This window comes from Falco punctatus (assembly GCF_963210335.1).
Source record: "Falco punctatus genome assembly, chromosome: 8".
Lineage (NCBI taxonomy): Eukaryota > Metazoa > Chordata > Aves > Falconiformes > Falconidae > Falco > Falco punctatus.
In genome coordinates, this window is record NC_137588.1 from 60378071 (window position 1) to 60404915 (window position 26845).

At 42.3% G+C, this 26845-nt stretch overlaps 3 protein-coding genes and 1 long non-coding RNA gene across 6 annotated transcripts in view; 3 read left to right on the forward strand and 1 right to left on the reverse strand.

Moving 5' to 3' along the window:
* Positions 1-557, forward strand: part of LOC308068251 — a 54462-nt gene extending 53905 nt beyond the window's left edge. Inside the window, exon 6 of the long non-coding RNA XR_013929912.1 lies at positions 30-557. This is a non-coding gene — a long non-coding RNA (uncharacterized lncRNA). The remainder of the gene's footprint in view (positions 1-29) is intronic.
* LOC308068241 (neuropeptide Y receptor type 6-like) lies at positions 552-15726 on the reverse strand. Of its 3 annotated transcripts, XM_080398503.1 has the most exons (3): positions 6554-15726; positions 4198-4289; positions 552-4099 (listed from the first exon to the last, which is right to left on the reverse strand). In XM_080398503.1, the coding sequence occupies exon 3, from the start codon at positions 3057-3059 to the stop codon at positions 1938-1940; it is 1122 nt and encodes a 373-aa protein (XP_080254629.1). In that variant the 5' UTR covers positions 3060-4099; positions 4198-4289; positions 6554-15726; the 3' UTR covers positions 552-1937. The 3 variants fall into 3 exon arrangements, with proteins under 3 accessions (XP_080254629.1, XP_080254628.1, XP_080254630.1); XM_080398502.1 differs by having other exon boundaries at positions 552-4289; XM_080398504.1 differs by lacking the exon at positions 6554-15726 and having other exon boundaries at positions 4198-5017.
* A 1670-nt stretch (positions 15727-17396) lies between these two features.
* Positions 17397-19232, forward strand: HNRNPA0 (heterogeneous nuclear ribonucleoprotein A0). The gene has a single exon (XM_080398519.1). It carries the CDS (start codon positions 17765-17767, stop codon positions 18698-18700), a length of 936 nt encoding a protein of 311 aa, XP_080254645.1. The 5' UTR covers positions 17397-17764; the 3' UTR covers positions 18701-19232.
* Positions 19233-19384: 152 nt separating this feature from the next.
* Positions 19385-26845, forward strand: part of KLHL3 (kelch like family member 3) — a 60427-nt gene continuing 52966 nt past the window's right edge. The window contains exon 1 of the mRNA XM_080398472.1: positions 19385-26834. Coding sequence (XP_080254598.1) covers positions 26794-26834 — 41 coding nt within the window. The 5' untranslated portion in view covers positions 19385-26793. The remainder of the gene's footprint in view (positions 26835-26845) is intronic.

Below are 26845 nucleotides of genomic sequence, written 5' to 3' on the forward strand. Positions count from 1 at the left end.
TATAGGTATTTATATTTATTATATATTAGGTCTCCTGGTGGTTTATTTGGATGATGCACAAGGCAGGTGTTTAAGTCACGGTTTAAGCACTCTACTTCACATGCATGATATTTGATCTAATTAGAAGAAAAATACTCAATTATACCAAAACTAATCCATACCTGTCACTCAAATACTTGATTACCACATCGCTGCCATTCTTGCCCTTGTGACCGCTGCCCTTAGGCCTTCAGTGGGATCAGGTGCTAACAGATTTCAGTGAGGTCTCTTTGCTCAGCAGGAATCAGGAAGCATCTGGCAATCCAGCGTATCTGCCGGAGCTTGTGAGGTTCTTCTCACACAACACCTCTGGTGAGTGGAGTAACGCAGGCAGTTTGCTCTAATGCTGTAGCATCAGGACAAGAGAACTATGACCTGATGGACTCCTTTAAGAACTGCATGACTACAGAAAATGATGGTCCCCGTCCAAGAGAATTTTACAGCCTTAAGGTAAGCTCCATCATAGCTGAATCATCAAGGAGCTAATTGTAATTTGAGTGTTAGTTCTCCTTGCTTGGGGGGGGCATCAGTAACTGCTGAAGTTAGAGAATAAATTACAAGGAATTTTTTGGACAAGTGTTAAAACAAGGGTCATTTTTGGAATGATAAAAATAAGGGGGGGCTTTAGCAATATAGTTATTATAATATATATAATATATAATAAATAATATAATTAATTATCTTTAACTTGAACAAGAGGATGCATGGTGATTTGTTGGACTGAGGTATTCTAAATGTTGTATTTAAACAGCCCAATGTTGACCAATTATTTATGTTGGCACCGTAGCATGGATGAAGAATATGTTTGGTTATTTTTTTTATGGCCATATTGCAAAGTGTTTTCTAAAATATGTTACTTTGAGAAAGGTTGTGTTCAGTATTACACCTTTAGGCTTCTATGCACTGTGTTGCAAAAGAAATTGTTTTCAAACAGAGTCCAACAGAAATGACAACACGTGCCTCAAGCGTGGCCTCTTGCTAGTGCAGAAATGTGGAGAAAGATATTTCTGAAATTAAAACATAAACCTAATTTTCTACTCAGAGAGGAACCTATAAACTGGATAAGCAGCTAAAAAAACTTACTCTGAATTCCTAGCGTGTGTCTTTGATAATGGAGATTCTAAAAGGTCAGTTTGAAGGGCCAGGGATGATGGTAGCGGAGAAAGCAATGATCTGTACTGGTGGTTTGGAGCAGAATACAGCGCTTTTAGGAGAGATAGTAAGTATGTCTTTTATCTTGAACAGCATTAATCTGAGTGGAATTTGCAGTACATCAAATAGAGCCTGTATTAGTGCTCATTTAAAAAAAAAATATCCAGCTCTAGCCTTTTTCTTTGTTAAAATACAATTTCTAGGCTGAACTGGTACTAAATCATGGCAAACTGCATGCCAGGGATGGAAGAAAGTTAAAGGATCTGCCTTCCAGTGTGATCTGCCTACGAACTGTTGTACAGATTAACCAGAGGTGGGAACAACATAGAGTTGGAAAATTAAAAGGCCAGAAAACAGTCTATGAAAAGGCTGATGAAGTTAGGAATGCCCCAGTATTCATGGTTTACTTGGTGAAGCCAGGTAAACCGTAACAGTGGCCGAATTGGAAATATTTTTACTGGTGCTAAGGTCGTATGCCAGTGACTTGGAAGTTGTGGATTAAAAAGTAAGATGTTAATACAGTTTATAACTCATTATTATTGATCTTTAGGACTCTTGGAAGTGGTTTATTAATTATTGATACTATCATAAAGTACCTGTTAAGAGTATGCCTATGGGAGCGTAATCCTGGTTTTGCTGAACTAAATGGCAAAGGCTTCCTCTAAACCCAGCGGTAACGTGATCAAGACCTACAGAAAGAGGTCATCTGCAACAAAACACAAAATGTTGCGAGATGTTGGATTATTTTAGATAACCACGGGGGGGTTATTTAATTTCAGAGATCCCTTAGACGCATCCGTTTGCAGATTGGAAAGGGCAATATTTTCATATTCCTCTTGTGATGCCGAGCATCTGCAGTGGTGGACTAATGACATCAAATCCTTCTGAAAATTCTTGTTGAGAAATCCATAGAAGACAGGATTGATGCATGTTGAGACCATGGCCACAAGGTGGCATATTGTAAACGCCAGGTTATGATTACAGCTCATTAGTGCCTCATGGTTCCAGTCAAAAACAACATTGAATATATTGAGAGGCAACCAGCAAGCTGCAAAAGTCACAACAATTGATATCAACATCATATTAATCCTTTTGTTTTCACTCAGTCTGCTGTCATTCTCTCTCAACCTGTCTATTTTACCATGTCTCCTTCGAAGACATACGAATATCCTGAGATAGCAGATAAAAATGAACCCCAGTGGGAAGCAGTACTGGAAAACCAGCAGACTAGTGGTAAAAATCAGTCGCTCTGTAACAGATGGCCATGCTTCGATGCAAGCAACCTTGTTCTTGTAGAAATCGCTATGGACAGACAGATGTTTGAAGGGTTCATCAGTTAATTGGTGAAATACTAGAAAAGGAATGGATATTATGAGGGAAAACCCCCAGATGAAAAGAATTCCCCAGTAAGCATGTGAAATATTAGGTTTCCAGCCACGTGGGTTCACAATTAACTGGTATCTCTCGATGGCAATCAGTACAAGTGAGAAAATGGAGACTGTGACGGATATACTTTGTATAAAAGAACTTATTTTACACATAGCTTCCCCAAATATCCAGTAGTCCATTAAGGTATATGCAACTGTGACAGGAATACACATGATACAGATCAAAACATCCGATAAAGAGAGGTTGGCAATCAGAATGTTGGTAACGTTTTGAGCTTCTTTCCGTCTCTTTATTATAAAAATCAAGCAAAGATTTCCAAAAAGCCCCACTATTGTAACTAATGCGTAGGCTGTAATAAGCAAAAATTCTGCAAGGAAGGAAGGCTGGCACGTATCAAAGTTCAAAAACTGAGAATAGCTAATATTAGAGAGAGTCTGATTAAACAGAATCTCACTGGGATGCTGTATGGCTTTATCCATCGTGAGGCATCCCCCAACCTATGGACAAACCCCAGTATGGTTTAGAATACGCTTTGTATGGGGTTTTCCAAGGCAACGATTACTATGAGTCTATCATAATTGTTGTCCTTGAAGTTTTGATCAAATTTAATTGAATTAATTATAGCACTGGAAAAGCCCGTGGTTGAGTATTAGTGGGTTTATGTATATAGTTATAGATAGATGCAGGCTGTTGCCTTTCCGAGGTTCTGCACTGGCAGCGTTACAGACCTGTAACTGATGGTGATGTACAAGAAATAGCAGCGATAGCTCTGATTAAACTTGTATGAACATTTTCATACAACTCTTCTTTTAGCAACTGTGGATAAACTTTTCAAAATAAAATAATTTAAGATCTCTCTCAGCCAAAGATTTATCAAAGTTTAAGGAATTCCAGTAAGGATAATCAGTTGCTTTTTTTATGATCAGAAAAGAAGAATTGGGTCCTGCCATCACATTGCTAGCTTAGACATCACACACATTTTCTCTAGAACTACAAAGCAATGTAAGCTAATACATCAAATCCCTCTGGCTTAATCAAAATGATAGGTGCTAGAGCTTAAGTGATATTTAACACCTTTATGAATGGCACCTGTAAGGGAGTTTCCTTTCTGTTTATGTATTAAAGATAGCGTGTCCTTTTTCATCAATCTAATTTGAGAAAAATGTAAACCAAAGATCACATCTTAGTTATACACATAGTTAATTCCGTATCAGTGGTTGCCAAAGGTTGTCTCATTTCCCTACACAACTTTCACTGTTGTACAAGTTTGACAAATGATGCCCCCAAAATTTTCTCAGGTTTTTTTGACACAGAGTTGATTCTTCTTCCAGTTCTAACTTAAACAGGTGTCAAGCAGAAAAATCTATTAGCACAATTCCATTGCTATAAAAGTAATATTAATGCGAAGAATTAGCTTCAGCAGAATATCTTGATGGGTCTGAATTTATCACTGAGTTAAAAAGTTAATCTTAAATCAAAGGCTCACCAGCTCTCTGGCCAGAAAGAGGTTGTTTCCAACCTGGGAAAGGAAAAAAAGAAGGATGTGAAGAGTTGTTGTTAAAATTGAAAGATAAGTATGTTCTACGCGTACCTTTCAAAACTCAACTCTTAACTCACCTTAATTCCTTTTTGAAGTAGGAACTATTGGGAAACTAGCTGGAAGGAGGTCATTCTTCACCTCTAGTAATAAATACTATGGTGCTGAGAGCCTGTGGAGAAAGAATGAAGAAGCAGTGGGAAGTTAAAGAGAATGCACAGGAAGAAGGGATAGATGGATGTTTTGTTATTACTAGAAATAAACTGTTTATGCATAGAAATTTGTCAACCTTTTTACAGAAATGATTGCCATTATTTAATCACTAAGGAATAAAGTTTTTTTCATTGCTTGCATGAGATTAAACATCAAATCCAGGGTTAAGCTGAGAACTATGATTCTATAACTGCTTGCCCCACAGGCACCCAAAGAATATTCCAGCTAGAGCTACATCCTGGACTGATTTATCCTTTTGCTTGACAGAAGTCTGGGTTCTTCAAATTAAGATTCTAAAAAACACCCCCAAAACAACACAACCACCTCTGGAGCATCTATTACTACTCTCTTTCTGACTAAAATACACTTTTCAACTAGCGTAGTCATGTTGAAGTGAAAGTGGCTGTAGATTTATGTGACTATGTGTGGCCCTGGTGTTCCAAATACAACTGAATTTGTGGTCAGGGGCTAACGTTAAGCCCTGTAGCCCCCCTGAATAACCCACCTGGGTTGGTTACAGCTGTATTTTGGGAATGACATGGAAACCTGTACAATCGTGCTGCAAAAGCTGTTGAAGTCTAGTGGCCCAGGTAGGGTGTGTAGTCCCTCACAGGTGTCCCTACCCCAGCAGGGCAAGAGCCAGAGCCATGTACCATACTGTGCATGTGTGTGTGTGTGTATATATATATGTGTGTGTGTGTATATATATATACACACATATATATATATACACATACATATATATACATACACACGCACATGTATACTACTGTGCGTGTGCCAGCTTGCAGAAACTCTTCCAGTGAGTCCAGGAGGAGTGAAAGGGATGCCGAAGGTAGCACAGTCGCACCCTGCACACACTGATGATGTGGCTGGGCAACACCCTGAAATGCCCTGTAAACCCTGGGGCAGCGCTAACTGCCTGGCTGAACTCACACAGAAGGATCCGTGCGCTGGATGGGCAAGGGGCCAGGCGGTGGTAAATGTTGCCCTAATGAGCTTCGCCGCCTCTTTAGATGTGTAAGGTTCTAGAGCCTGGCTGCTTTATCCCAGGGGTGATCTTTCTCTGCGCGCTGCCCGCGGTTTTCACCCGACTCACACAGATCTGTGCCCTGCCCTTTGAGAACAGATCAAGCGTTAGCAGGGGATCGGGCTTGGAAACAAGATACTTTCAAAGACAAGCTCTGCTCTTCTCTGCTTTTTATGCGAGCAGGAGAAGCTGTGGGGACTCTAAGGACATGAGGCTGAGCCAGGTTTGTAATATTTTATGCACTATTTATTATGCTTGCTTATTTATCCATGGTTGCACAACACAGTTTGATAGCAAGTGCTGAATGTCCTCTCCCAAGAATTCACTGTGGGTAGCAGGGCTTCTTTGGCACTTTCTACCATTAAGGAAAAGTCCCTGTACCGACCTTCTGATCAGTTCACTCACTACATCAGCTTTAGGCACACTAATCATCTACATTGTCCTTTTTTCAGGAAGAAGATTAATTTCCTTTCACTGCTTGGTTTGTACAGTGAGTTAAAAAGTGTAGGTTTTGGTACATGTCATTCTGCAAGGCAATTTAAGCATTTCCGTGGCAATAAAACAATTACACCTGTCTTGTTTAAACATCTAGAGTATTCATAGTATTAGAAAAATAAGTTACACAAGTACTTACTGCAGCATGTTGAACTATGTTGTAATACATACTGGTATTTTTTTTAAGCTAATAAATATTAGCAGAATCAGCATCCTTCAACTGCAACTACAGCCGATATCAGAATTGATGTATTTAATAAGAGAACTAATTACTTCAACCCCTAACCCATGTATTTTGAAAAAGATTCTTTACCATAGTGAGAGTTTAACACTGTGAGAAATGATAATCCACCAAGCCTAGTTGTTTCATTCCTCTAGATGCAGAAACATTACTGAAACATGCATAAGCAAAAGAAAGTTAAAAGCATAGTCTAAAGAAAATGAGTTTTAAAAAAGCTTTCTCTCCTAAATATTTTCTTACCTATGTTAGAGATGCATAGCCCCATCCTTTCAAAGTGACCAGTAAATGTTTCAGTTGTAAGCATCATCTGTTTATTAAGTTCCAAAGTATTCCACAGATAAAATGTGAAGGAAACTTTCCATTCAGTTTTAAATACAGGATATAGAGAATACAATAATCCTTTAAAATATATATTTCAGGAACTTTTGCCAGTTTTATGGATTTTCTGACTTCTTACCTGATGAAAAATTCAAGTCATATCCACACTGCCTTTCACAATTTGTCTTTTCCCTTTTTGAGTTAATTACAAAGCCAGCAAACACATCTCCTTTGTGTATAAAAGAATCCAAAGCAGAGCCATCTGCTGCCAAAGCAATACTTAAACTCTCCTTTCTTCTCTTTCTGAAACAAACCACAGTTCCACAATTTTCAACTGTGACTGAATCCACCAGTCTGTAGAAAGGCTGCTGAGGAATAAAGCAAGCTCTGGAATCCACGAAGAGGCGAGCAGCAATGAGCAGGGAGGAGAAAGGGCTAGTAGTCATGGGGATGGATTTTCCTCCACGGTGCGGCTTCCCTCCACCCTGTCAAACACCTTATCTTGCAATTTCATTTTCAATTATCTTATCTGTTCTGCAGTGCAAATGTTTTCCTTACGTTGGATTTCGAACATAAACATCTGCAGATGGCTTATTGCTTTTTTAACTGAGAGAGATATGAAAATACAGTAAGCTGCTTAGAAAGGGCATGCACATCCTATCAAGTGTATCATTTGCTCTCTTGCAATTAAGATCATCATATTTTCCTTATGAATTACTATTTTAGCTTATACTCTAGAGATACGAAATTACTCCTGAAAAGCAAAGCACGGCACACTACACTGGCACATATTACAAAGGGACTTTATTGTTTTCACCGTTTTCCCAGTAAAAGCCCATACCTTTTATAGTCACTTCTTTATAAAAATTAGCATTCAACATTTCCCTGTTAAATATTTAGAATGGATGTTTATGGGACAGGAAAGGAACTGTTTTTTTCTTAGGGTGTGCTATCTGGTACATTGCTGTTTAAACTCTTGAATTTGTACCTGGGTCCACTTAACCCCCAGTATCTCAGTCTCTTACATTGAACCATCTTGTGGCTCTCCAGTACTAGAAAAAACAACAGCAACAGAAAATGGTCCAGACTTAGAATGTGTCTGTATGGGGACAGACTCGGGAAACTAGACGAGAAGTCCCTGTTAAATTAGAGAAGTTGAAACCTGCAGACAAAATATTTCAGAGTATTGGAGTCTGTTTTACTGCATCTGGTGGTTTTTTTTGGTTTGGTTGTTTTGTTTTTTTTTTTTGAGAGAGAATGATTCTGAAAAGCAGTAGTATTTTTGAGATGAGCAAGACTGATGCTGTGCCTAAAGTACAGGTTAGAACTAATTATCTGAAACTAATTGTTAGTTGTCATGCTGTTCTATTTGTAGAAAATAGAGGTGGAGGAAGCCTCTGAGATCAGCCAGATGAACCTCCTGCTTCTAGTATATTTGCAACTATTCATGATATGTTTGTCTAACCTGGTTTTAAACATCTGTGGTAATCCTAGATTAGCTATTCAAGTGCCTAATTTACTGTTAGTAAGACTTCCTTAACACCTCCCCCTAAAATTTCCTTCACTTTAGTTTAGCCCATTGCTTTTTATTCTAGGAGTTTTAACGAAAATGCTACAATCTAGCAATGTGAATATGATTTTCTAAAACATTTCTAGCACTTGCTGGTTTTGATAATGTCAAAAATACTAGAAAAACAAAGCTTCTAGTTGTAGTGTGACCCAGGAAGTTAATCAAGACCTAAACGCGCAATGTGCTGGATATGCATCAGAACAAGCCATAAAAATGCATTGCCTGTTTATAAAGGAAATACATGAATAAAATTAAAAGGTGTTCTGATTCTAGTTATAAATTTCAAACAAAGGTTGGGTTGCTTATTTACATAGGCCTCTGTTCCTAATATAACACTCTATGCAAGTCCTCTGTCTCTGGAAAGACTGAAGTGTTTAACGAGTGGTCCCCTCGGTTTTATAGTCATATCAATCTGCTGCCTTCTGTGGATTTAGTTTTGTCATAACCCGTTTTGTTGTGAATTAGATTGCATCTGATATCAGAGGCTTGTGGGCGTTAGCTGCTCTTGGTTTGTTTATGCCTGATGTCAAAGGTATGTATGCTAAATGGAACCTATAGCTGTGTAGGAGGGGATCAAGATACGCTATTTTCAGCCAAATGCTGTAGCGTCTGTTTGCAAAAAAGGTTAATGGATAGAGGAATTGTATTTACTTTATGTAAATGATAGTGTTTATTTCTAAATTGCTCAATATTAAGTGATGGGAAAATAGCCTTTATCAGTAGATGCTGATAACGAACTGCAAGGCAGAACTGTAATTGTAGTGCAAAGCAGACTTTGTATGTAGCCTGATAACAAACATTTAAAACATATTGCAAATAAGACTGCAATTGGCTTGCCAATGTCAAGTGTAAATTTAGTAACTCTGCCTTTGTGGGATTTCAGCAGTTCAAAGTTGACTCTATATCGGGGGAAGTGGTAGGCGTTTTGATATGATTTTCAAAGAGTTTTATTAAGGATTTCTGTCTCGTTTTGCAAAACAAACAAATGAATGAGAAACCTCAGAAAAATCAGTGTGCTGATTCTTGCTATACTGAATGCCAATCACTGTACTGATTATCACCTCATCACAATCCTTGCTGTAAAAGTCTGATCCTAAAAGCTTTCCAGGCATGATATTCATATTGAAATCAATTGGAACATCTTTTCCAAGCATCTGGTTACACAGCAGCTAGAGGCATGACCTCAGCTTGTGTAGATGTTCCCAAGGTGGTTTTAAACCAAGTAGCAGTTAACTAGTACAAGCACAAAGCTCAGGGCACTGTCGCCTGAACCAGCCAGCTCACAGCTAAACAGTGTCCGTGTCCGTGAAGTGCAGTCTCGTCTTGAGCGCAGCGAAGACTCCCGGGCTATGGCATATAGACCATGTGTGGAAAACCAGGGGAAGTGATTAGGTGCCACAATAAACACGTTTTGGAACTTTAAGTGGGTAATAACATCTGTTGTGCTGGCAACAGCCCGTTGGTGAAAAATGCTCTAGCATGTTAAGTCCTTTGAGCTCACCTTTTGCTTTGGCATTTACATGATTCCTTGCCCAGCAGGAATCTTTGCTGATGGGTGACCACACTAAGCTTTGCTTAGTTGCTTCTCCCATGTAGCTGTGCAGCAGTCCTTGTTCCTGCCAGGTGCAGCCGCCTTCTTCAGGAAGAAAGATTTAGTAGAGATGTAGACATACGATTTCTCAGCTTCTTAGGTGAAAGAGTTCTTTAACAGCAGTTTGGCTAAGAGCTGGTTCAGTGACCTGTAACATCTCTGAAGGATCTGGAATATTTCTTCCTAATAAGTATTATTCTTTTATAGCCCTTCAAAGAGGCACAGAGAAATAAGCAAGAATAACTGGACATCTCTTGTGTTAGTGTCAGATGTGCCGGTTAATTTCAAGAAAGTAAGATAATATGCTATGATGGAGGAAAAACACGGTCCCTTCACATTTTCCTGTTTCAGGGAGACATCAACACCCTAATACAGTATCTCAGCAAATAGGTTATAATTTGACCAAACTAGCAACATCTGAACATCAACTAAGTATGCACTGTAAGTTTTTCTCCAAAGATAATGCAGATAAAGAATCACAGGACGGGTCAGGGTTGGAAGAGACCTCTGGAGATCACCTAGTCCAATCCCCTGCTAGAGCAGGTTGTTCAGAGTCATGTCCAGGCAATCCAAGAAGGACTGATGTATATGTGTAAGTTGGAGTACTGCTCCATGATGCAGAATTTTTTTCCTAATTGGAAAAAATTATCAGAAAAGTAACTCGGGTTCACTACCTGGAATGTAGGTTTCACTCCATTGTATTGCATAGCTCAGGGGAATAGTTTTGCAACATCCTGGATGCTTCATTCTGGTCCGTACCTCTCAATTAGGTCATGCCTAGAATGAAAAGTCAACTGTTCTAAAATATGCTTTAACTTTAAATGAGTTACTTATAACAGCATATTAATTTTTAAAATTATATCATGTCATGAACTTTCAGCTAATTTCTGGACCTTATTCAGCCGGCATACAATCGAGATGGAGATTGGTATACTCTCTGGCTGGAAGGTTAGCATCTTTGTTTTTTGGGTCAGCCTACTAGAAAATAAATATGTGAGCAACTGTAATAACAGTGTGACAGCATTAATTCATATTTTATAATAGTTTTCACTTTCCAAACCCTGATCCAGTCCTTTGTAGCTTTCTACAGCTTCCTCAGCTGATCTTTTCCAAGAGGGATCTCTGCCATAGAATGAGTTATTTCAATACCTCTCAGATTTTGGGGGAGTATGATAATCTGCATCTCTGCTTTTGTGTTCCCCCCCCCCCCCCCCCCCCGCATTCTACAGTCTTTTTATAATGACATTGTGAGCACCAAACCCTGTGATTCTCATGCCAGCACATCTTTCACTGCCCTAATTGTTAATTAAGAAATACTTAAATAATCAGAAGTCTTTTTCCCATTAATCTCAGTCTTTTTCAATTTTCCTACATGCTTCAAACTGTAGTAACAGTTTTGATTTTTCTGAATTAAAAATATGAATTCTAGATTGCTATTTTGTGTCTAGAAAGCCTTGCCTGTATACACCAACTAATTTTAAAATTTCTTTGATAGCATGGATACTTAACAGCTAATTTCAGGCAGGTATATACTGAACTTCATAGCATAACTCCTCTGCTGTTTTCAAATAAAGCTAAATGTCAGTCATGCAAAAACACCACAACAAACACCCTATAGAGGCTCTGTGGAGTTAGAAATAGATGGGACCCAGGAATAGCTAGCGGGGGGGAAAGCAAGTAGATATTAATTTAACTGAAAAGCGCATAAAGAAAGATTTGTAGATGAAAAAAGGTCAGAGCATGGCTGAGATTGCTTCTGGCTCCAGCTCTTTCCTTGGCAAAACTTACGATCCTGGTCTGCCCTCAACTAAGATACAGTGAAAGATCTACCCCCTTGCGTCTGTCACTGCATTGCTAGATTCTTTGATCCTTACAAGAACCTTGATTTTTCAGACCGTATTTTGCTGTCTTACCTTCATCCCATCACTCCAAATTATGACCAGCTCTTACATAAACTTCTAAGCAAAAGAAAAAAAGGAAACAATCAGTTATGACAGAATAGTGAAAAGATGAAAGAGGGAAAAAAGAAACAGAGCTTCAGAGGGAAGAGGACAGAGGGCAGGATTTAAGGAGAAATGGTAATGTAGGTCCAGAGAAAAGGATGCAAATTCAATTCTCTGATGATTTTCCTCTTCACCTTTCACAAAGGCGTGTTTCTCCCTTTCAGAACACTCCCCTTACATTGGCCTCAGGGAAGATTTTGTTCAGCAAGCTGAACTATTGATACTACTTACTGAAGAAATAGTTCCTGTGGGTTATTCTGTAGTTACCTTTTTATCTGTAGAATCTTATTTTGCATTAAGCAAATAAGAGAGGTGTAGTGTTTTATTCCCCATCTGAATTTACACATGGTAGAAATTTTTATCCAGAGGAGTGTCATGTTCAAACTTCAGGTAAGCAGAAGACTTACCTAGTTTCCTCTCAGTGCATTTTAATCAATCTTTTTCAATGTAAACCAGTGCTAATTCATGACAGTCACAAAAGCAAGATCACAGATTTCATGTTTATGCAGATTGGCGTACAAACAGCAGAACAGAGTGAAAGATAAATCTTTTGCCAAAAAAGTAAGAGCTTTCTCGAGGACAACTGTATCTCTTATAAGAAGCTCTTCACACTCGTAGCTAAAGCAAGGGGCCAGGATGGGGAAGTTTGTGCTGCTGCTGCATGTTTTATCAAAAATATCTTCCCATGAACTGCAAAATTATCCTCTGTCTGAGGTGTCGATTTGGGTAGGAGCAAGGCTTCCGAAAGTCTAATAATATCTCTTTGACATGATTGGATTAAAAAACCTTGCCTGGGTGTGTGAGGATCTCAGAGTAATCAGGGAAATTATGGTTTGAATGCCCTCTATGCCCAACTGTTTCCACCTATGCACATTTAGAAAAATCGGGATTAGATCTGTCTATAGCAGGGATGATGTCATTCCAGTCTTCAAGGAGCATAATGTCAATGCAGAACTAATTGAGCAAACAGTCTGCGTGAAGGAATCCTGTAGGCTGCAAAATGCTTTCCGTCTGCTGAAAGGCAAAACCAGACCTAAATCTAGAGGACTGCACTATACTAACAAAACAAACTCATAAAAAATCCGGTTGATATGCTTATATTGTTTTAAAAAGATGAAGCAACACCTGTTGACTATGGAAGCCAACACACCGATACAATCTAGATTAGAGGCTGAAACAAATTAAAAGGCTAGGACTTTGTGTTTATATGAGGGTTTAGATAATCAAAATATTTGTTAGAGCTGATTTTGACTTCCTAGTGTCCTTCTATTTCCCCGATGCTCTTTTCCAAAACTTCAATAGTCATTTTCTGTCTCAGAAGATTGGACCCATTAAACAGCATGACAGAAGTGTGTTTCTTTAGCGTCAAAAATTGCTGTAAAAACTTCCTTAATTTATTTTTCATCAACTTTGACTAAGAATATATGGTAGCATAAGAAGCCTGGTGCTGGAAAGGGACTGTTCAGGCCTGTGTTTTACGATCTCTTAAGCGGTGATGCCCTCCTGTGGGCTCTAGGTAGTGCGCTTTCTACTGGAATAATGAATGTTTATGCATGAAAACAATGTGTTTTTCCTTCCTTCTGGTACTGTATCGCTAACATATCCCATGAGGATTAACACAGCGCATTATTTGGCCAGTGCCTCTGGTTTGAGAAACACATTTCCTTTAGGTAATATTACAAGCGCAGCTTTTTCACTTGTGTTAGAAACTGACGCTACTTATACAATGAATTTTATTCTATAGGTTGCTATCAACATTGAAACAATGTAATGCTGTGACTGCCCAGTCAGGAGCAGGACAGTATGTATTTCTCTGTAATGGTGTTTGCCTAAGAACTTTTAAATACGTGGGATGATACTATGTATTTACTTGCATGCAGTTAAAAGCAGTTTAAAAATACAGTGGAGAAACTGCCGTAGCTGTTGGAGTGCTGTCTGTTCTAGCAGACTTGTCGCATCTCACATGCACAGTGCCAGACTTGTTCTTTGGTGCTGTGCTGGTGTATCTCACGTTCGCGATGGCTCACTTAGCAAGAGGGAAAGGCATGTTTCAGGAGCACACAAAGGCACGCAGTTCACAGGAATGTATATAGAAGTGACGTGGTGCACTGATCGAGTGACTGGACGCCTCACCAGGCAGGAATCCAACAGGAGCTGGAGGTCTGGTTGGAGTCTGTGGTGGCTCGGATGACCTGGGAGGTATGAAGGTCTGTGGGGTATGCAGGAGAAACTGGGGCTCAGCTATCTGGGAAAGTCAGCGTCACGGGAGCCTGGTGGTACGTGTCAGGGCACATGCACGTTTGCTGGGTGCTTGGTCCTGTGTGGGCTGGACTCTGAGAACGTGATTTTGAGCGAATACATGAACTACTTGAGGTCACTTACGTGGCAGCTGGGAAAGGACAGTGGGCAGGAGGGCACCGGGTCAAGTGAAGTTTGGTCTTTCTGTAGTATCAGAGGAGACATTTCTAACTGCAAGAGATGGGTATATGTATTTTAAAGGCGTTTTCCTTTCATTAATCAAGCAGTCAGAAGTGCAAATGAAGAGGAAGCTGTTGGGCTATACCTGAGTTGTGTCAGTGACTGATTTTGCTGACTGATTTGCTCACATCTTAAAGACCCTCATCTCCTCCTCCTGCTGAAAGCAGCAGTGACTCCTGTCTTTGATCTCTTCCTTGGCCTACTTGTCTGTCTCGCTTTCAGGGAGAAAATATGAGCGGTAAACAAGTGCTCTGTTTTCTTTGTTACCCGTTGAGAATTAGCTCCTCTTAATTTTCCTTCCTTTTTGCTGTAAATTATTAAGGTTCTATAAAACTCTCATGGGTTGTTTTCTACATGAACCAGATATTAATTTATCTTGGGAAAGGCCACACATTTCTTACAATAAGTGGTAGGCAAAATATATTTTTGTATTTCCTGTAATTGTGTGGAGCTTGCAGACAGCCTTTGGGAAGAAACTTTTTTTTTAATAAGTAGGATATGCTTAGTTTAAAACCACAAATATTTCAGTGACTTTATGGGCACATTCTCTTTTCTAAAGTTAGATAAAATGATTGTGTCTGTTCATGCATTGAGATAAATGGATCTAAACAGGTGACATCTTTCCCTGTAAGTGGTTGTCAAACATGGTCATTTAATATTCCTGTCATAATAATAAGTTACTCTTAACAGACTTGGCTCTAACAGAGAAAAAAAATCAATTTAATAAAACAGAGATCACTATATTGCAAGTAGTATTCCTACTGGTTAATGGTAATCATAGTGTTTGAGACTAAAGCATGAAAACTTGGCTTGCTGATAGGAAGGCAGGCAGAATTTTACCAGCAGTTAAACTCTGGAGTTGACACCATCTGATGAGGAGTAAGGAAGAATATTCATGTTGAAAATGTTCAGCCCTCTGGACTTCATCTGGGGCTGTAGTTAACTGACCTTCTGGCACAGTCCATGTTACATGTGTCTGCGAGCCTCCGCGGTGCGTTTCCACAGCAGCTGATCTAAATCAGGGGGATGCAGCAGCTCCGCTTCCTCCCTCCTGCCAGCGCCAGCACACATGGGATTGTGCAAAAACCAGAAAGCTGAGGCGGCTACAAAATAAGCTCCCTTTCATAGTAAAATTATTTTTGGCTGTCTCAGTTCTCGTCAGTGGATGGCTGTGTGTTTGCCCAAGTGTCAGGGCTGGCACATGGGAGAAGGCAGGATCACATGGCTGGAGGGCTGGAGTGCAGCATTCCCAGCACAAATCAGTTCCGACAACTGTGAAACTACATCCTGATACTATGCCTAGTACAAAACTAACCACCAGGTCGGGAGGATTGGAATATTCAGTTTATACCTTTATAAAGGCTCCCAAGATAGGTGTTGGATGGAAGACTATACTCTTCTCCCTGAACAAGGGACAAGTATTGTGTCTGTCAGGGGATCCAGGGCATGATCTTGCTGGAAACCAGGCGGTCTGATAGTTATTCTGTATTAACCCAGTTCCCCAAGCCTCTGATTTCCAGTACACTACTCTGGATTTCCCATCTGTGACTCAGGAGGGTGAGATGACTTGTGCCTGTGAGGTTTGGTGTTAATGTTCTTGGATGGTGTGGAGAATAAAATAACACGGACAGGCTTTTGAAAGCCAAGCACTGGGATATAAAACAAGTACTACATAGAGTTTGTCCCGCAAAAAATCTTGACATCACCTTTCTTTGGAGGTACAGTGTCTGACAAATACTGCAATGGTCAGAAATATTCCCAACCTTTGCTAATTGGTAGAGATAGTAAGACACTTTTTCATCGGGAACAGTGTCCTAAAATTTTTGGAAAACATCTCTTTTGCATTATCATCATGGATGAGACAAGACAGACCTGCTTTTCAGGACCTAGCGCCTGAAAAAGCAAAGCAACAGAAAACAAGGAGCAGAGCAAAGAGGGAGAGGTGCCCGAACAGAGGAAAAAGCCTCATCGTGAGTAGACCCCACAGCGTATTAGCATATAGATGTACTCAATAAAGAGGGAGAGTGGGTGGGGTGCTCTATGTATGGATGCTTTAGTGCTTCATGAGTTCTTGAGGTTTGTGCTCACTTTAATATATTTGATTTTATGGTTATTCTTTCAAAGACTGTCTCAATGTCCAAGGAGAAACTTTTCTCATTGTGGAAGTAATGAACAAAGGAAGAAGCCACCTGAAAAGGTTGTGAAACTGCCTTCACTTGAAGGTTTTAGAAACAGATTAGATAACTTAGTCTTCCTCACAGATAACTACCATGAGTTTCAGAAACTGTGCGGTGCAGGTGCTAGCATGACTAGTAAAATGGCAAGTCACCTTCAGGGAAAGAAAATCTCACCACAAAAATCGTTTTGAGCTCCAAAAAGAAAAAGGTTTGCACACCCTTGAGCAGCTCTAGTTATTTCTCTACGAAAATACCGCCTTTTCAGGCTAAGGAGAGATTTAGGGGTGAGAACAGAAGGCAGTGAGAGGCCTGGAAAAAGTCTGGGAAGGGGAGGCAACAGCAGCAGGAGAAGCGAGAAGGAAGGTTCTTGAGTGAGCAGGTTTGGTAGCTGGGAGCGTGCTGGAAAGGCGAAAACGGACGCGAACGAGGGGAGAAGAGCCAGCTAACGCTGGGGGGGTTGGGACGGGACGGCGGGGCAGGCGGGAACGGGACAACCCGGCACGGCTCCAACCCCCGGAGCAGGGAGCCGCTGCCCGCCAGCACTGCCCTGCCCTGCCCGCGGGGCTGGGGGCGGCCGGCCCGCCGGGGAGGCGAGGGCACAGGGCTGGGCTGGCCGAGGCGAGAACGGAAGGCAGCCAGATGGCAACAAGAGTCCTGCCGGGCCGGGCCGGCCTTCCATCGGCCCCGCCCGCGCCCCGTAGGCCGAGGGAAGCGCCGCGGCCGCGCGCCCCTAACGGTCACCCTTTCAAACCCTCCCGCGCGAGCCGCCCACCGACCCTCGCCCGCTGCGCCCGCCCGCGGGGCGGGGCCGCCGGCAGAAGGCGCGCGGCCGGCCCGGAGGCGGCCCATTGGCTCGCGTCCGCGGGCTTGACGCATTAGCGCTGCCCGGGCCGGCGGTGGCCCCGCCCCTCCGCTCGGCGCGCGCAGAAGAGACTTCGCGTCGCCGGCCGCTACAGCGCGACGCTATTGGCCGCCCGCCGCGTCTGTCAGCGGCCAACCCCGGGCCTCGCTCCGGCGCGCGGCGGAGGTCGCGCCCTCTGGTTAGTCGTCGCGCTCGTCGATCGCGGCCGGGGCCCCGCCCCTAAAGGTGAGTCGCGGGCGGCTCCAGCGGCGAGCTCTCATTGGCTGCGCGGGCGCGGGGGGCGTGCGCGGCGGCGGCCGGGCGGGCGGGGCTCCCAGCGTCCCCTTTGTGTGGGCACCAGTCGCCGGCCGAGCTCTTGAGAAGTAGCAGCCGCCATTTTGTGCGTGCCTGTGTTTTCCCCCACCCCCACCCCCCTTTCTGCGGGAGCGGCGGCAGCCGGGACGCCCCGTCTCTTCTGCGGGTCAGGTGAGGCGAAGCGAAGGCGTTGGGCCAGGCCGAGGGGACCATTGCCGGCGGCTGCCGCAGCCGTGAGGTCGCGCTGTTCGCAGCCAGCGAGGGGGAAGAAGCGGCAAGACGGAGAAGGGGGGGAAAAAACCGTCAGAGCTGCCCCCCAACAGGAGGAGGAGTCTCGGCGCCAGGCCCAGGCGCAGCTCCGGCACCGGCGGCAGCATGGAGAACTCGCAGCTATGCAAGCTGTTCATCGGCGGCCTGAACGTGCAGACGACGGAGGCCGGGCTGCGGGAGCACTTCGCGGCCTACGGCACCCTCACCGACTGCGTGGTGGTGCTCAACCCGCAGACCAAGCGCTCCCGCTGCTTCGGTTTCGTCACCTACTCGGCGGTGGAGGAGGCCGACGCCGCCATGGCCGCCTCCCCCCACGCCGTGGACGGCAACGCGGTGGAGCTGAAGCGGGCCGTGTCCCGGGAGGACTCGGCCAAACCGGGGGCCCACGCTAAGGTGAAGAAGCTCTTTGTGGGCGGCCTCAAAGGGGACGTGGGCGAAGGGGACCTGGTGCAGCATTTCAGCCAGTTCGGCCCCGTGGAGAAGGCCGAGATCATCGCCGACAAACAGAGCGGGAAGAAGCGCGGCTTTGGCTTCGTCTATTTCCAAAACCACGACGCCGCCGACAAGGCGGCCGTGGTCAAGTTCCACCCGATCCAGGGCCACCGCGTGGAGGTCAAGAAGGCCGTGCCCAAGGAGGACATCCAGTCGGGCGGGGGTGGCGGCGGCTCCTCCAGGCCCTCCCGGGGAGGCAGAGGAGGAGGAAGGGGTCGGGGCGGCGGCGGATCCGGCAACCGGGATCACAACGGCCTTTCCAAAGGCGGCGGCGGTTACAATAGCTACGGCGGCTACGGTGGAGGAGGCGGCGGCGGCGGCGGCTACGGCTCCTATGGCAGCGGCTCCTACGGAGGCGGAGGGGGAGGCGGCGACTACGGCAACGGGTACGGCGGGTTCGGCAGCTACAGCCAGCACCAGTCCTCCTACGGCCCCATGAAGAGCGGCGGAGGAGGTGGAGGAGGGGGCGGCAACTGGGGGGGCCGCAGTAACAGTGGACCGTACAGAGGAGGCTATGGTGGGGGAGGCTATGGGGGCGGCTCTTTCTGAGCTGGAGCGCCCATACCCATCGGGGGTGGCGTGGAGAGCCCTCCCTTTGATACGGGGCAGCTTCTAAATGGTTTCTCCCCTCATTCGCCGAAGGGCAGCTCCTTTTAAATGCCTCCCTACTGTGGGAGCAGCTCCTAAATACCCCCTGGGGGTCGCCTCTGCTGCCTGTGCCACTTCGTTCTCTCTGAAGATGGACTGGGCCCCACACACACATACTTTGTGTTACAGTCATTGATGGACTCTATTTTTTTATTATTACTTGGACCTTGGTCGTTTTTATACTAGCAACGAAAAAATGTCTTGTTTTAATTTGTTTTTTGGGGGTATGGGGTGGGAAGTGTCTTGCTGATCTGGAGTAAAAACTGGGGAGGGTTATGGGGGGATTTCCTTTGTTGTAAGGACTCGATACCTGGCTACTACATTTTTTCTACAAAATCTACTTGGATCCCATGACTGAATTAACATTTCTGTAAAGGAGGAAAAAATCGTTTTTACGTTTTTTATTTTTTAAATAAATCATTGTGTTCATTGACCTTTACATGTCTAATTTTTTTTCCTAGGATCCATTCCGTACGGTTTTAAGACTTTTCTAGGTTTGAAGCAAGTGTTGCTCTGCTTTAAAATCTCTATGTACTTAAAGTAAGTATTTTATTGCCAGTAAAGGTCCTAACTGACTTTTTTGCTACCCCCCAGTGGATTTATTGGATTTCGAACACTCGACAGAAAAATTTTTGAAGTACTAATCTGTGGTCTGATGTTTGTTTTTTCTTTTAAATACTCGTTCTCACTCATGCGGTTTGTGTACATCCACCATCTTGTACTAGGCAGTTTGACGTGCTGACATGGTTGGTCAATTTTTTCTATAGGACTTTTTCATCAACGTATGTACTGTGTAGTTTTGAAGAAATAGTTTGTGTTAAGCATGTGCTTCATTCATATAAAATGTTCAGAATTTCCAATTGCTTAGTTTCAAGTCCTCTTATCGGTTTGTCTGTGTATGATTCCTTCCAGGAAAGGGTCGACATTTATCCCTTTTATTAAACGCATACTTGTTTTCATATTACCGGGTTAACAAGACTTTTTCACTCTGAACTATTGTCGTTCTTTAAAGTTCCCGAGAATCTCTTGCAGCACCATCTACCGACAGGATGGCAGCCCCCTTGCTGCAGGCTTCATTACAGCAGGAGTAAAATTGGTTTGCTAACAATTGTACTAGACTTTTGAAAGTTATTTTATGCCGCTAGATGACTGGTGTAGAATGCAATGACATCTGCATGTGAATAAAGATGGGCTCCATGAGTATTGACTGGAAAAAAGGAATGGATTTGCAGTACCTGCCTCAGCACGTATTATTTTATTTTTATTTTTTAAATAATTGCAATTGCCCATATTTCAAAAAGTGATAATCTAAACTACGTGGGCAAAGTGCTATGATAAATGAGCCAGCTAAGTGTACCAGTAACATAGGTGCCAGTTGTAAAGCAAAAATATCTGTGTAGTCTGCTTGATTAACAAATGTATATTTGTAGCCCTTTCACGCAATAGAATTAAAGTTTGTTGTTTATTAAAAAGCATAATGTTTTAGGGGAAAACTGCCTTCCTGCATAGAAAAATAGAATAGCAACGTTTATGGATATCAAATAAAGAATTGAATTCCTTATATGCTTGAGTGAGAGTATGTATGATATGGGGCATGGATTTAAAAAGTACAAAGTTACTTTGACTTCAGCTTTCTAAGCACTTAGTCTTTAATGCTGATGCTTTGTGAGACTGTACCTTAAAAGCTGGTTTTTGCTTTGCTCCAGATATGCAAGAGACCAGGCATATAATTCCCACTGATTCCAGTGGAAAGTTCGATGTCTAGGACTTTGTGCCTCTGGGTTGAAGGATTTTGCATGAAACTTCAAGATATTGTCAGTCTTTGATGTCAATCTAACCTGACACTGATTGTAGTTGAAATTAGTTGTCTTGTTGCTGTTAGAAGTAAAACTAGCATCAACTTAGTTACCTATGTGAGCTTAAATAAGCAGGACAACCTTTTGCTATCATCAGGATTTTAACCAAGAGCCGAGTTTCCTCTTGATTGCTATAAGTTACGGCTTTTACAGTGAAACTGGTTCTCTTTGGCTTAGCTTTTATAAACAGGTTCCAAGTAACTTGCTATTTGCAATTGTATTGTAATTTTTTTTAATCTCAAAAAGCTTGTTAGCGGCTGCTGTGAATCAGTATCGCTGATACGTTGTTGAAAGTGCAAGTCATTTCAGAGAAGTATTTGTAAAATGCTGCAAGTACCCGCTCTTGGGGGCAGACAGCTTCAGGTGGTTTGTTTTATTTCAGCTCACAGGGCTTGAAATTTTTTACTTTACCTTTGCACTTTAAAACCATGTTGGACAGTCATCCTTGAACTTCCCTTGAAGCACAGCTTTTCTTTTTGTAGCTGAAGTGAACTGCTGAGTTCTAGGTCTTGTGTTAGTTTGGGCGTGTGATTTAGACCCTTGGAATTGTGAATTGCCTTAACCTTATCAAGGGACAGCCTAGCTTGGAAAGAAATGGTTAAATTCACCTCTGTGATGTGGTTTGTCAGTTGACTTGGGAAGGTAAAGGTTTGTGCACCAACTGTAGCTTTATGGTATTTTCACATTATGTGCCATGAAAGAGTATGTTGATACTAGAAACTAGATTTTTTAAAAAGTGACTTTGTGTGCGAATCTGGCAGTTTTGCCAGGCTGTAGCTTGATTTTGAGAATTGTACTGAAACCTGCTGTTTGATTATCTATGTAATAGTCCTCTTGTAGAACTAATGTCTTCTAGCATAAGTAGTAGATCCCAGAAATTGCACTTACATAGGGAGTATGCTAACTAATTTCTCCCTCAAAAGATTGTCATCTGCGTAACAATGTTCTGTGATGAGCGTCTTGAGTAGATGGGACTTGATTTACTCTGACCTCGTCTCTGGGGAGCAATAACTTCCTTGTAACAATGCAGGTAACATTTGAGTGACTTGTGTAAGCGCTTGTTTAGTAAGGAGCAGCAATGCTAGGATGTGCCATGGAATATAGAAAGAGGTGCAAATCTGTACTGGACAGTGTTAAAGACACAGTGATTTAAAGCCACTGACTATAAACCTGCTTCTAGTACGTTTCCTAGTGAACAGAAGAGATTTGTTGATAAAGCTTTGCTTATGTATTTATTGGAATTTAGTAATTTTCTGACCCCTGGGTGTATTTATCTGCATAGGCGAGCGTAGGAAGAACTGAGATGAAACAAAGTATATGGCTGGCAGGTAAATAAAGAAGTTTGTGACTGTGCAGTCGCTTTAGGATCATCACGGAAATAGAAATAAAGTAACTTGAGTTTGCTGTTCCTTAAGTTTGTAATTTAGATTGGAAGTATATGTGTCTGAAATTCTCTCTAATTTTAACAGCTTTCTGTTCAGGAATGAGTGCTGGATTGTGTTGGTTTAACCTGTGAGAAATAGGACATGAGAGCAATTAGTTTACTTTCAGCATTTAATAATGAAAGTAGAAGTGCAGTAGTTTTCTTAAAACACAGATGATGTTCTTTTTTGTAATTGCATGAACAAAAATTCCCCAAATGAAAGCTTTTCAGAGACTACAGTATCACAGCATAGCTCAGTGTGTTGTGACACAGTTTTTTAACAGAGATGGGTTTTCGTGTCTGCTCTAATTTGTTCTTGATTCTGCTTCTTGTGTGACTTGTAAACTTTATTTGGCTAATAAAATTAGCCTAACATACACTTTTATAATACTGATGACTACTGCATTAAAAAGAAACATGTTAAACACCTGTATATGTAATAAATTGGTACTTGCACAGATCAGTGGAAGTACCTCTCACTTGTTTTAACATGAGGCGATGAAAAGGTAGTTTTGAACATCAGTAAGAACTGAAACAGCTTTGGTGACAGGAATTCTGTGGGTCACTGACTGTATTACAGCTGTGACAGATTTGTGAAATAAAAGCTGTGCCTTGCCCTGCAGGCTTGCGTAGTATCCTAAGGTGGACAATCTTTACCCTCCAGAACTGAGCAAGCTTTCCGAGTTGTGTTGTGTGTTGACATAGTTGCAAGCTGTGCAGCTGCAGTACCGGCTCTTGGACTCCCAGCTCCGCTTCCAGGAGCGTGGAGCTGCTGGGAGGCCAGCGGTGTGCACAGCGGGGCTACTGCCAGATGTGCTTGAACTCTTATCAGACACTCTGTGCGCACATACATAACAGTGAAGCTGAAATATTTCAGGTGGTTAAAAATGTAATCTAGAGTTCTCAAATGCTTTATGGTGTTCCTCCCCGCCCCAGCCTAGATCCCATCTGTAAAGTAAATTTTGCTTTCATTTAGCATTGAAAGACCTAAGTGGATAGCGTAGGTCGGAACACTGGTTTATTATCCTGCCCCGTCAGCTGATATTATTGTCGCAATATAATGGCATTCCTGTTGCTGCTGAAAAGGGTCTGAGCCTGAGTGGTGCTGAGGACCCCAACCTCCTATTCAGGTCTGAAAATAGAGCAGCTTCTTTTTTCTGCGTACTTCAGAATGTTCTTCCTAAAATGCAAAGGTTTGGTTAAAATTGTTAATTAGTCTCTATAAAATAAAACTGAAGGACACCCTTCTGATACGCACACAGTGAACAAAACCGTGGTGCGTTTGTGGGAATGGGATTTTGCTCCTACAGTCTGTGAGATGATTGGTTTTCTAATAGAAGGTAGCTTATCCAAGCCTTTTAAAAAGGATTGCTTGTCCTGTTGTGGGTATTATGGATTAGAGTTTATCATGTAATCAAGTTTGTGCCACATTTATGTGGTATACGTTATTACGGACCTCTGTTTTCTAAGCTATTTAATTGGAAGAAGGTATTTGCAATACGTTTTTTGAACTATGTGTCTATATATAATACTTTGGATTAATACCAGGTGATTGAAAGTGTAACACCCAAAATGTCAGTCTTTCACCTTAGCCGGAGGTATAGTTTACAAAACAATGGGTTATTTAATATTTTTTGCAGAACTGATTCTGTGATCTGGTGTATGTATCCCTTAAAGATGAGTTTTCTGCTTGTTACTTTTGTATTTCTTAAATGAATAAAACAGTTGCATCCCTGCTTCACTTTAAAATGTATTTCACGATGCAAACACGCCATAAGGAGGTTTGAGCCAGCTTGAACGAGCACTATTTGCTTTGGTCGATGGGCTTTGTTTAGGCCTCCTATTGAAGTATTACTACTCGACTGTTTCTGGTATGTGCGTGTATACCCCCACACATACATCACCTCTACTTCTATTTACCTTTAATGCATATTTATTTGGTTTGTAATGTAAGTACTAAAATTGATGGGTGTCAGATGCGTGTTTCTTGTAACAAGGTGAAAGTGTTTTTATATATCTTTACCTAGGAATTTTGTATCATTTACAAATATATACTAGGACTTGTAAAGGGGCTGATGGAGGTGGGTGCTTTCCTCCTTGATGTTCCTTTGACAAATCCTAGTTTTTCTGCCTTCTCTGCTCCCAGAACTCTCCTTGATTTCTCTAAAGGGGAGGAAATATATATATATATAGAGAGAGAGTCACTTTTGAACTGATGCCTCTTGTTCCTGTGGTTCTAAGAGTGTTTTAATCATATCTATATTCCCTGTAAAAATGTGTAACCCATCTTGCAGGGAAAAATGGGTAGTGGGAACACTGAAAGAGCAAGGGCTGTAAAATTATAGTTTGGTGCAGAAGAGAGACATTCTTCAGATTCTTCTGTTTCCTGTAGTTCTATCTGAATAGATGGAACAGTTAAAAAGATGGAACACTTCACGTCTAGGCTGTAGAAAAAAAAAGCATAAAATAATCAAATTCAGGTACTGTTCTCTGTCCTCGGTTCAGCCTTTGCCAGTGGGAGTCCTAACTAAAATGGGCAGCAGCATTTTCTTAAGTACTTTTTCGGTGCAGTTGATCTTGGCGTAACGTTCTTTTTCCTAGGAGTCTGTTAGGCAAAGCTGTAGCGTTGCCTATGCTGTTCTAGAAAGCGTCAAGCTTGGAGTACTGGCTATTCTCAGGTTGTCAGCCATCCAAGTAAGCAAAGCTCCTTAACTTTGAAAACTAGATGTCAAGCCCAGTCAGACTAATAATGCCATCTGTCTGAGGCATCTGGATATTAACCCTCCTAGTCTGGTGCATACAGTTTCATTCCTGAATGCTTTCACAAATGGGAAATACACAGATTTGGAAAGAACAGCTCTTCCTCAAGAAACCAAAAATCCCACTATGTAGCACTACGTATAGTTTTGATACATATTACATTCATTAAACTACTATAAATATCTCTTTTAATGTGTAATGCAGTAAGGAATTGATGCCAATTTATAAAGGGTTTAAGTTTCTGGCTGGAAACGTGTCGAGATGCTCACTACCACCAAAGTACAAATTGCTGATGAACATTGCAGGAAAATTCCTTAGAAGCAGAGTGAGCTGATGAATCTAAAATGCTTCAGTTGTTCAAATGCTACTTTATACCGTGCAATTGCCAACTAATTTGTCTCACAGAATCCCTGTTCTCACTGGGAATACTGTCTTGAATTGAAAGACGTGCAAAGCCACACGTCTGAAAATATGCTGTTAGTCTGTAATCTGGTGCGTACAACGGATGAGTATCTTCCCAGTCTCTTCTGTCATTTCTGTAACTCTTGTTGCTTTCTGTGGTTTTGCGATGGATTTTTTCTATTTTGTAAAAAATTTTGCTTTCCACAAAATCCTGGAGGGAAGGAAGAGTGATTCTTGTCACTGCAGGCACTGATTGGGAAGAAGAAAGATCAGGAGTCCAGTCTGTATTTCCAGCATGGACTTGGATTAAAGCAATGATGGATAAAATGTATGAGTGGTGTTTGCGGCTGGAGGTTCATGCTTTTTTACTTGTTCACTTTCTCCGTGGATCAATAATCTTGTTTTCTACATACGTACTAACACGGGTTCAGTGGCAAGCCTCCCTCTCCCAGCCACACACCTTGATGAACAAATCACAACAACGTGGGCAGGATATGGCCCTGGGGGGAGGCTGGGCTTACCTAGCTGTCACATAAAAGCACAGCACTATCAGCTGTGTTTTGAAATGGTTTACTTCTATTTCATCCTCCAGGTGCCCTCCCTGCTCAAAAGGGATGTCCTCTGGTTTCAGGCTTGCTGGCTACTCCCTGCAGAATCACGAAAGACTTCTGATACTTGGTTCTCAGTTTTCTCTGTGTGGTTATGTAGGACCTTTTCAGGTTTTTGTTATCTTTTATCTGATAACAAACTCATCTGAAGTTCTTCACTGTCTGATTTCATTTGGGTTTGTTTCATTTTTTGCTTTCTGCCACTGCTGGAATAATGATGCTCTTACTGGGGAGAGTTCCTCTGAGTCCTGTCTGATGGCAAATTCAGGACTTCTCCCCTGCAGAGCACTGCAGGCTGGCTATAGTGATTGCTAATGCCTCTTGTGTAGGATATGTAGCAAAGTCCATCCTGCAAGAGCAGTAATGCTGGCTTTCTGCTGTTACTTTCATGGAGATGTATCCTCCTGAAAAAAATGAGAGATGCCCAGGAGCACAAGGGGCAGTGTCAAGCACCTGGTACGCATTGCTGTGTCTTTTTGCTTTTAGGCCCACCCATCCAATGTTTTCTGCAATTTTAAATGCAGGCAAGTTATTTTTTTTTCTGTACTTGTATCATTTAGAAGTCATTGTTAGAGTTTTCTTTTACTCACCCAGTGCCAGCTAGAATCTGGGCTTCTGCTCTGGGGTATCACTGTTACTTTTAAAGCCTCTTTGAGGTGTGAGGTGAATGACGCAGGGGCACCACGTGTGTTTTGGGAATGTTGCGTTGGGTTTGTGTGTAGCTGGTGGCAGTGGACAGCTCTTACTGCCTGTGTACTGGGGAGTCAGCTGGGAGGGAGCTGAGGAACATCACCTAGGGAAGGAAGAGATGGGCTTGTTTTGCTGGTGCTGCCCTAGGCCAGACGCGTTGCAGCGAGCTGGTGCCACGCGCTTTCTAACGCCTTCTGAGAAGAGTCTGTTTCCTTTCTCCCTCGCAGGGTACGCTTCTGTGTGGAGAGAGACAGGATGGGAAAGCTGAGCCCTGAAAAGTACACCACAAAAGTCCGGTAAGTGCACA

Coding starts and splice junctions, on each gene's coding strand:
- HNRNPA0 (XM_080398519.1), top strand. CDS start 17,765: ATGGAGAACTCGCAGCTATGCAAGCTGTTCATCGGCGGCCTGAACGTG.
- LOC308068241 (XM_080398503.1), bottom strand. CDS start 3,059: ATGGATAAAGCCATACAGCATCCCAGTGAGATTCTGTTTAATCAGACT.